Raw genomic sequence first — 11,064 nt, 5'->3', positions numbered from 1 at the left:
GGCTATTCATGAGATCCACACAGATTACAATGACATTAGTAGTGATGGCAGTAGCCTTTCTCAGCACCTTTTAGAGTTAAGAATGTAATCCTTAACAGTGGAGACATCCTGGCAGGGCAGGGCTCTGTAGGTTTGACTTGAACTTGAAGATATGTGGCGCTGTTGTTTGGCTTTCCTTGGTGGGGGCAAAATTGTTTCCAGTCAGGATGAACAAACATTTCTTGGATGATGCTCAATGCTCTGGAGGTAAAATCTTCTTATGGTCAAGTTAAACCCCAATGGGTGGAGATACAACATCCACAGTTCCTTTGGCTAAGTTGCAAATGTTTGACTGAAGCCCAGTGAAAATGACATAAGTAAGAGGTAGCTAATGTTACAAAGCCTAGCACTCTTGCTGCCAACTGCAATATATTTGATCATGCCATACTGAGTAATCAAGTTTAGCGATTTAGTTTACAGTCACTGATCGTCATGAAACATGTTTTTAAAGATTTAGCTAATAAGCTAGCATGCTGTTCTAAGATCATAAATGCCATTGTCGTGAATGAACAGAAAGAAGAAGCAGCCCCTGTCATTTATGTTTGCCATTCAAGTTTGAAAAATAGACCCTGGTTCTTTTCCCATTTTGGTTGAACTCAACCAATTTTGCCTCCAGAGCTCCTCTGCATATGAAAAACATTTGAATAACAACATGGTGTGAGTGAATACAACCAGAACAGAGAGTTTTCTAAGTCATACATCCAGCACCATGTCATAGTGTGTGTCCTTCTTCCTCTTCCCACACTTATTTATGAGCACTGTGTACAACGTCAACAGTACGACCCAGTAACTGGCATAGACGACTGCCCCTATGACCAGAACAATCTTTTCTGATTCAGGAAAGGGCTTTTTAGTCTGCAGGATTACTGTATAGATAATCCCGACGAAGAGGATAGTGAACCAAACTGATATGGGAATCAGACCGATGAAGTTCACCACCACCGTTTTCCTCCCCGATGTCCCCCATCCCGACTTGTTGATTGTTGCTATTGCGAACATTTTGGCCGGCAACAGGCTCGACATGTACAGTACGGAGTAGAACGACATGAACACCATGACAATGTTACCTCTGAGGCAGCTGGCAAACGAGGCTTTGATCAGCGCCACCGCCTGCACAATGAGCAGAAATAATAGAATATTCCAGAGCCTTCCATGGTAGAAGAGTTTGATCGCGGTGCCGATGAGGAAGAATGGGAAGAAACCTGTGATCACGGCCTCATAAGTCATCCATAGATGGTGCTTGTGGAACCACATGGAGTTGTATAGCCATTCTCTGAAATACGACTTACTCCATCTAGTTTGTTGATTGAGCCAACGCAGGTATGTGATCGGCGTCTCAGTGAGGCACTTTGATCGAGCAGTATATTTGGTTGCGTACCCGAGGCTTAGAACTCTGTTGGTGAGATGGCGGTCGTCCCCAAAACTGCAGTGGGATCCCATGAAAGTCTGATTGTACCAGTCCTCTAGGAACTCGTGTAGGAGGGAGTTCCGGTACATTCCTAAAGGCCCGCTGATGCACTGCACGCAACCAAAGTAGGACTGGCAGGCCCGCTCAATGTTGAAGGCCATCCAGTACCGCACACTGCTCAGGAAGGAGATCCACGACTCGTATTTGTTTAGGATCTAGGGAGGAATTGATAGGCAAAAAGAATAAGTTAGGTGTTTAACATAAAATATATAAATTATATGAAATGTCTCTTGCAGGGAATAAGAATTTGTCATTTTGTAACTAACCTGTACATCTCCTCCAACTCCTCCAACCATAGGGTCTTCTTCTAAAACCTTCACCATCTCCACCGATGATGCCGGGTCCAACATAGTGTCGGAGTCACATACCTGAATAAAAAAATAAACAGTGAGTTATCTCTGTTTTAGGGCCAAAGATCATCTGTTACTGTAAAGTAAAAAGGAGCACAGCTTGGAGAGTTTTTCCTTATCCGAATACGAATCTTGTTCATGGAGGAGTCTTGTTCTGAAATCTCACAAGGTAAAGTGTTGCTGGAAGACAACGGTGGAGTTTCCTTAGCACAGAAAGCATAGCTTAGAGCTAATTAAAAAAAATATTGTCATGGCTGAATATAACAATGATTTTGACAATGTGGATGAGGTCTTTAAATTCAATTGCCGCTTGTGTTTATTTGAGCAAGAGTAAACGAATGAAAAGTGCCTACAAATTGCAGACAAAGATCAGATGTGAATAGAGTTGTTGACCTGTTGTTGCTCTATAATCAGATTTCATAACAAAACTTCTCCCTGAGCAGGACTTGGACACAATAACTAAACACACCGGATTAAGTGAAAGGTCTGTAGCCCGTCTTTGGCAAAAACAAACACTTTTAGTGGATGTAAAGTTACATTGATGCTGCACGCTTGCCCTGGCAGCTCGTTTCGCAGCTGTTGGTTGCTGCGTTATCCCTCAATACTGGATCAGTTTCAATAACGTTGTCCACATTAGTCACTAAGGCACGAAAACATCGGAAAAAAGATTCCAGGTTGAAAAATGAAAAAGTTAGCCTTTAAGTCATGGCCAGTGGATGAAACCCTGCAACAAAGAGTAACTGCTATCTTCTCCATGTTCTCTTCTATAAATGGTATTGGTTTCCTCCCTAACAAAATCAGGTGATGAAAACCAACCTACAGCCCAATCCCCATAACAGAACCCATCTGTTACAGGCCGAGACTGATGATAGTAAAAAGGCATGCAACACTGTCCCTCCTTTGTTGAAGAGTACTGGCATGACTACTGGCAGGGCTGTAAAGACTTATTTTTTAAATCCCTGTTAAACAAGAGTTTTCTGGCAGGCTGCATACAGGTGCAGGTGTTACTCAGCATCATATCAAAGAGATTCTAACATTGAAGTCCCCTTTTTTGAGACGTAAACTCTATTATAGTTATGATGTTTCTGTCCAGTCTGACCCATTGCTCAAGATGTATTTTTGTAACACCACCAGCTGAATATTACAGGAAAAACATGACAAGGAGATGGAATACAATTATTGGCTTGACTATCATGCTTTTAGCGCACACTTACATTTTAAGCCACATCAAAACACAGGCCTGACTCTGTATATCACTCATGTAGATGATGAAACACTCAGCTCTATGAAACAAATTTGTTATTACACTTAGTCATAAGCTATCGGTGCCCCTCTTCGCGCTACACTTCACAACACAATGCATGCACACAGCCACGGTCCATCTGCAGGGAAAGCAACACAAAAGACTCTTTGTGGACGCCGTGTTTGGTTTGGCAGGGCACCCCTTCCCTCTCTCCAGCCATCTCTTTCTCCATCTCTCTTTCTCTTCCCTTTCAGCTCTCACTGTCAGCTGTCCTTGTCTTGGAGGTACAAAGATATAGGCACATACCACTGAATGTTTTATCTTCTTATCTGTTATATATTGTTGTTTAATTTGCACCATTTACCATCCTCTCACCGCCCCATTATTTTTGTCTCTTCCATATTTTGTGCCCCTTTCACCATTATTCTTGTATCTATTGATATCCATTTCTATTTTAGTGACTTACCTGCACATAGTCAATGCTCCTCCCCAGTGCTTTGAAGGCTGTGTACATAACATCTCTCTTGCCTCCCCACTTCTGCATGATGCACACACACTTGTTGTTGAGGACCATCCTGGTGACCTGCTGAACGCTCTCGGCGTAAGTCTCATCCGTCTCCTCGGGCCCTCTGCTGTGAAAGTTACTCCGCCACACGTACGTGGCTGATTTGTCCCTTCCCATGATCTCTTTGAAAATATCCATCATGTACAAGTCATCGTCTGTGTTCCCGTCGATCACCATGATCACCTTGATCCCCGGGTACGACAGCCTCTTCACCGACACCAGGCATTTCCTCAGGTAGTTTGGGTCCTCTTGATACGCCGCAATGCACAACGCCAAGGACTTATTGAGTTTGATCGGCGTCTCCAAGGACCGCCGCATGTTTCGGTGTTCTAAGAGTGCAAAGAGGATCTGGATAATGAGGTGGACTACCAAGATGGCGCCATAGAGGCCGAAGGATAAGTGATTGTGGGCTGTGGCGAAGAACTGGTAGCCCATGATGTAGGCCGTGGAGATGCCCACCAGGAGGGACACGCCGAACATGGTGGTTCCGAATATCCGCAGGTAGGTGAGGACTCTCTGACACTTCATCTAGGGACAGAAAGTGAAGAAAAGGGTTAGCCAAAGTAGCACAAACATGACTGAATTTTTTGAATATCAATTAGAAGCCAAATGTCATGGGAGGAAGTATTTTATTCCATTTGAATACAACAAGAAAGTGACTTCCTGCTAACATCAAATATCCATTCTAAGATTTTGAGAGGGAAATGAAACATTTATGTTTAAAGTGATTTTTTTATCCACCACACATAGGAAACACTGACTTCCATACCATCAATGGAATTTATTAGGCTTTGATAAAATACAGATCTCTATGGAACACACATAGCGGAGCAGTTTGATTATTTTTTATTATAACAATCCCAGGTAGAGAAAGCAGTAAAGTTTCTCCCCCTTTTTCTATTCCCTCCATCCCCCTACCCTCTCCTTCCCTCTACCCCTCCCCAAAATCCCTGTCTAAATGTCAGACAGTTCTAAGTAGCCGTTGTTCCAACTCTCCGTAAGTGTGGGTGGGTGCACATTACAAGATTTCTTGACCTAATTAAGCATCAAGCTGACTGCCCCTGCCAAACGTCCGAGTGCTCTCTAAATGCCCCGGAGAAACTATTATGATTTTGTTTTTTTTCTTCTGGTTCCAAAGATTTCTAGGCAAGGAACTCTGATCTAGACTGTGAAAGAATATTTTGTGTGTTTTATATGTGGCGACCAGGGAAGAACATTCCCTTGTTTTTGTGTTAGAACTCTGAGCGACATGAGCCCCGCTGCTCAAAGTCTTCTGCTCAGAATCCTGAAGTTTGTTTCCAGCCCTCATTACGTTGCTACCGCCATCTGTTTAGCAGAGCAACGTAGACCCACTCAGCGTGGCCAAGCTCGGCTCAACGCGAAGCGGACCACCCTGTGATGTCATCTGTTTATATCTCCGTGGGAAGAAGGAGACAAGAGCTTTTTTTGATTTTGCTAATGCTGCATGTGTGCTTCTTCCCCTCTGCGACGCCCCATAGAAAGTACAACAAGGGCAGCACTTCTCTGACTAAGTACATACAGAGATGAAGATGAACAGTGAAGAGATGGAGAGTATGAAATTGAGTTTGACCCTTTGACATTGTGGAGGTTAAAGTATTCCTCCTCAGTCACTGAGTCAGCAGGGCGCTTTGACACTTTGAACTGTATTTTAAAGATTTTAAACTCTGTTTTCAGCTTTGATGCCTTACAAATAAATTGTTCCATCGCATATTTCACCAGCATTCATCATGACGTGTAAGTTACACATGTAAGTTTAGTCAAGACAAGCAAAGCATGTAAATGAGTTTGAGCAATAAAGTCATCAAAAGCCCAGCGTGATTTGGCAAGAGTTCCTCACACCGCACCTAAACACAGAAGACAGATGGGAGGGAGGGAGCTATAGACAGAAAGAGAGAGAGAGAGAGAGAGAGAGAGAGAGAGAGAGAGAGAGAAACAGACACAATTGTAAAGACAGAAGGGAGGAGAGGGGCCAAGGAAGGCAAAGCCAGAGAGAAAAGAGCAGGAAAAAAAATATCTATGAAGACTGCAAGAGACACTCAGAGAGTGGCATAGGCAGAGAGAGGAATACGCACACACACTCCCCTTGGCTCAGACATAAAGCCTTGTTCATCTGATTGTTGGATGAGAAGGCCACAGCCAGTGTAGCAGGCCTCCTCTGACACGTGGCAAGGCTCTTAACGTCAGCCGCTCATTTACAAGACCCCTGACACATACACACAAGTGTACGTATAAAAGCTTATTACACCAGGGAGAGAGAGAGAGAGAGAGAGGAGGGTCTATATGTGTCTGTAAAAATACACATTTATAATTGCGTTAAGAGTGCGTTTCACCTTCAACCTCTTCTAGTTTGTGTGTATTATGTTTTACAACTATATAAGGTATTTCAGAACAAACTTGCCCTGCATCAACTTTGAATGAACTCAGTCACTTAATGTGCATAATATATGTATCTAATGGTTTGTGAATGTTTGGATTATATATTATAATGTAAAATAGTCATCACAAATCTTGTTATATACCTCCACAACCAAGGCATAACAGACACATTTACAGCTGAGGTTTCTGTTACTGTTTTAATTTCACATAACCTGCATATGTTGTACGGTTGGAATCAGAGAACTTTATGATCCTCACTTTACGGACATGAAACTCTCTCTCTGGTTAAAACTTTGTGTTTATAATAAAAAAAAAATTGGGACATTTGATTCACGTCCTAATCCGGAGATGTAAATCTTCGGCTCTTTTCTCATTGCAGACCAACAGAAGTTTTTAAAACACATTTAAGTGATTTAGTGCAATAACAAAAAAAAGCTCAGACATGGCCCCTTGCTGCTTTGCTCTTCATAGCATCTCATACACTCTCCCGGACTTGTGATCCAATGCAAAGTTCAAGGCCAACAATTAGCTCAGACTGCAGGAAGATTAACTGCAGACTAAAAAAACAGTCATGATGGTCTTCCAAACTTGGCCTCTGCCCCTGAGACATAAAGGCTCTAATCAGAGGGGTATCTTATACAGTGAAGGTGTCATTGACACGTGTGGATGTAGTCACTTAGGAGTAGCCTGTACATGTATCTACGCATGTCTGTATATGACGTTTGTGTGTGCGAGGTGAAGGTGTCAGAGCACGTGTGGATGATATCATCCTAGCTTTCTGTTTGTTTTTGTATCTTGGCACACATGAGGGATTGGACCACATCACTTTCTGTGTGTGTGTCTTGGGTTGGATGCGTTAGCGGACTCTCTCTAACGTCATTAACAGTCTCATGAGTGTAATTCCCACTGGTTCCTTCTCCAAGATAATTTAACAAAAATATGAGGTCTCGCATGGATGGGGAGCAGATGATGGGTTAGCAGAGAGATGAACTGATGAATGAATGAATGAATGAATGAATTAATGAATGAGTTGTCTGGCTCTGTCTTCTGGTAAAAAAACTAGTTGTAACTGTAATATTTACTGTACATAACCCTAACCTAAAACGTTTGTGCAATTATATTTAACATCCGCCCAATAAGTGAGAAACAACTGGCAATGAGTTTTGTGGTTACTGTTAAAGATTAGACAGAGTCTGGATAAATGAAATCTTTGACCTACAAGTTGTTAGAGTCAGCCGATCACCAAAGTCAGTTTGATTCATCATCTGGGGACCATGAATGTCCGTACAAAATTCCATGACAATCCTTCCAATAGTTGTTGAGATTTTTCTGTCTGCACAGACATCATCCAATAGGATGACATTACCATCCACAAAGCCACGCTGCTTGCTTGGGTAATGATGCAGAAACCCTTCTTCATGCCATGTAATTATCTGAAATGAATGCCCTTTGGTCTGTTAGAATACAAGATTCATCACGTATATAAATCATCCATCTATATTCTACTCAATCTTTTAAATGTTCTTGTAAAATTGTGTGTCATTGAGTCAAGTTTTCCTTGTGTGTACATGGGGAACTCTGTGACCTGTGAAGTTTTTCTTTAGTATACTAAGTGATTTAGTGTAGACATGAAAATCACCATATGCTGTAATAACCCTTATTTATGTGATGTGACTGTGGATAGATGTCATATATATATATATATATATATATATATATATATATATATATATATATATATATAATGTGGCTTGTCTAGGTAAATGTGAATGCCATTAAGTTTCCCCATTGTTGCTGAAAGTTGGTTGTGTGTGTGTGTGTGTGTGTGTGTGTGTGTGTGTGTGTGTGTGTGTGTGTGTGTGTGTGTGTGTGTGTGTGTGTGTGTGTGTGTGTGTGTGTGTGTGTGTGTGTGTGTGTGTGTTCGCAAATATGTGAGCTAAGCATAAAACGTACTGTGTGTGTGTTTAAGCAGAGGGGGGTTTCTGGCACAACTTAGGGTGAATCAAGAAGGGAAAAATCTTATTTATTATTAAAGAATAAAGTTGTTCAAGATACTACAAAATGTTGCTGGAGTTTTGACCTTCATCTCGAGTGTAGCAAGTGTGCGTACATGCACGTGTGTTTGGGTGTGTGTTTCGTGCTGCAGAGAGGAAGGGATGGTTTGACTAAACTCACAGGACAGCAGTGGAATCCCTCTTCCAAGGCCATCGTCGGAACGTAAAATATAACAAGGCTCGCCAGACTCTGTGTGTGTGAGTGTGTGTGTCTTTATACAGTTACTACTATATGTGTATGTGAATCTGTGCGCGGGCCATTACTGTATTCTCTGCACAGGCAGTATAAATCTGAAGCAGAGCCAAAAAAGACAGCTTGCTGGTCTGTGTGGGCTGAGACAACATAAAGCTTACATCTTTATATTATTGTGACTCAGCAGTCACTGATTAGAGGTGTAACTTTCATAAATCACCTGCTCTGGCCAGATGAATGCTGCTCATATAAAACTTTAATGTTGCTCTGAAGAGTGAGCCAGCTCACACCTGTGGCTATATACATTAGGCATGAATAACACCGAGACATGGCTTTAATATAAACTAAGGGCACAGTTAGGACAATTTCATAATCTCTATTAAATTACACTAAACAGGCTGTAATAATACAATATATTAATGATATTTATGGTTTGCTAAAAGTTCCTAGTGTTGATCCATTGAAGAAATATTGGGCAAAGTCTATGCTATCACCAAGAATGCATCTGAAAACCAAACCTGCTGAAGTCATTAACACCTTTGGAATCTCAAACGCATGATGCTCTGCCAACAAAAAATGTATGTGTGTGTGTGTGTGTGTGTGTGTGTGTGTGTGTGTGTGTGTGTGTGTGTGTGTGTGTGTGTGTGAGTGTGTGTGTGTGTGTGTGTGTGTGTGTGTGTGTGTGTGTGTGTGTGTGTGTGTGTGTGTGTGTGTGTGTGTGTGTGTGTGTGTGTGTGTGTGTGTGTGTGTGTGTGTGTGTGTGTGTGTGTGTGTGCATGTGTGTGTGTGTGTGTGTGTGTGTGTGTGAGCTGGGCAGGGCTAGGAAAGGATGCAGGAAAAGGCTCACATGTATTAAGTAGATTATGAGGCGGAGGAGAGGGAGCGGCTGGGAAAAACTGGCTGCATACTTTTAGTCGAGACGCACACAACACCCTAAAGGGCGTCTCGAAACTTCTGATCACTATATGGAATACTAGAATTTGTTTTTTTCATTTATGGTTTATGAAAATTGGTCAAATATTAGTGATATGAGTCACAACTAGTAATATTAATGCAGTGTTAGATGGCAAAAATGTAAAATTTATATAAGCAATAAAATGTATATATGAATGTAAAATCATCAACTGTCATGTAGCTGTATGCTAATTTTACTCATCTTATATTGCTGCTGTGAAACAGCCTGTATTGTTTTAAACTCCAGTATGAATTAAACTGTTTTTCAAAAGCCTGGCTAGGAAGTGGTCGGCCCTCCTCACTCCTCCCCTTTCTCCTCCTTTTCCTCCTCCCTCTCATAAACCCCCCATGTGGTCACAGTGTGTCATTGTTGTGGGAGCGTCCTCATTATAACCACAACTAAACAGAAACACCACCCATTGCGCCACACTGCACTACTCCTTACATGATTGGAATCAGGCGGACGGGGCCACAACTGGCAAAGGTACAATGTTACAACATAACTTGGGAGTTGACTTTAAGATTCCTTGTCTCTTTGTTTCCTCACATTCTGTATGCTATTAGAATCGAGTTGACAAAGGCTACCACATCCGAATGGACTGCTTTGTGTTACTCTCCATCTCATTTTTTTACCACAACAGTTGGGGTTGCATCATTGTGGTTTAAATCAATTTCAAAGTGAACGTAGGCAGCGAAGGTGAAATTCATTATTTGATGGAAACATTGTGGTAAATCCGTTCCTAATTTCAAAGCCAATTTTTGTTTGTTTTTTTGACTTGTTCTTCTCCCTTTAACTCATCTATTGCAGTATTCAGTCAGAAAAAAAGAGTAAGTGGGTTGGAAGGAAGTGAGTTAGTGATAGAGGGAGGGATGGCAAACACCAAAAGAAGAGATGGGGGAGGAGGCTGCAGGCACGGCAGTGGACTTGGATCAGGTCACTGCCAGCTGTGGCTCTGGACTAACGCAACTGTGCCAAGCTCCAAGATTTCCAGCCAAATAACAGATTTGGTTCTCAGTAGTAGTTTGGTTTTGTAGAGGGAGGCATTCTCAGACGACAGCCACTTCTCTGTCTGGTTATTTGTTTGGTTGTCTATTCTATAAAGTGTATTTTTACAAAGACTTCTCTCAACAACTTCCAAACGCCATAAATCGCTGCAGTAAAAAGTCTAAAATTGTTTATGCATCCACCGTGTCTCTGTCATCCATTGGTCCAACACTTTCTTTTATCTGTCTACAGACCGTTATCAGCTGTGCTCTAAGATAACTGGCTTGCTCCCTACATGGTAGAAAGTTCTATTCTAGCACTTTGTATTATCATAGTTAATTACAGCTAAGAGATAACATAAGAGGCAGTAACCCATGGCTAGTCTGGAGAAGAGCAAGGATGTGGATGTGATCTAGATTGAAGATGTCTGACCTTTTGTCATCTGAGCTTTTAACAAGAGCTCACAAGATATTCCATAAGTAACATCATCAGTAACATCAAAATGTTCAGGAGCCAACTATGTCTGCCCTGCAGCTACTCAAACACAGCTTGCTTTCTGCAGCTCCTGGGTTACTTTACTGCAACTCCTGGACCTATACATTAACATTGGCATCAGCCCTCCCTGTGAGACCCTGTGACTCAGTATGAGGTAGTGGGAATCAAACTCAGCAACCTCGCTCACATCCAAAATTTTCACTTTTACTGGCTGACTGTGGCGCTGCTTCGCTGCTACCTTACTAAGGGAATCTGGAATAAACTGTGGCATTAATGAATAATAAATGAGGTAGGTGGTTGTGTTGGTATTGTGTGTGTATT

The 11,064-nt window shown here is 41.9% G+C and overlaps 1 protein-coding gene across 1 annotated transcript; it reads right to left on the bottom strand.

Annotated features, from left to right (window-relative positions):
* Positions 1 to 732: 732 nt before the first annotated feature.
* On the bottom strand, positions 733 to 4,193 carry has2 (hyaluronan synthase 2). Its single transcript, XM_054622370.1, has 3 exons — positions 3,567 to 4,193; positions 1,774 to 1,875; positions 733 to 1,662 (listed from the first exon to the last, which is right to left on the bottom strand). The coding sequence occupies exons 1-3, from the start codon at positions 4,191 to 4,193 to the stop codon at positions 733 to 735; spliced, it is 1,659 nt and encodes a 552-aa protein (XP_054478345.1).
* Positions 4,194 to 11,064: the final 6,871 nt, after the last annotated feature.

Source organism: Anoplopoma fimbria, chromosome 20, assembly GCF_027596085.1.
Source record: "Anoplopoma fimbria isolate UVic2021 breed Golden Eagle Sablefish chromosome 20, Afim_UVic_2022, whole genome shotgun sequence".
NCBI classification, from domain to species: Eukaryota; Metazoa; Chordata; class Actinopteri; order Perciformes; family Anoplopomatidae; genus Anoplopoma; species Anoplopoma fimbria.
The sequence above is the reverse complement of the archived record's forward strand: the minus strand, read 5'-3'. Positions and strand labels throughout refer to the sequence as shown.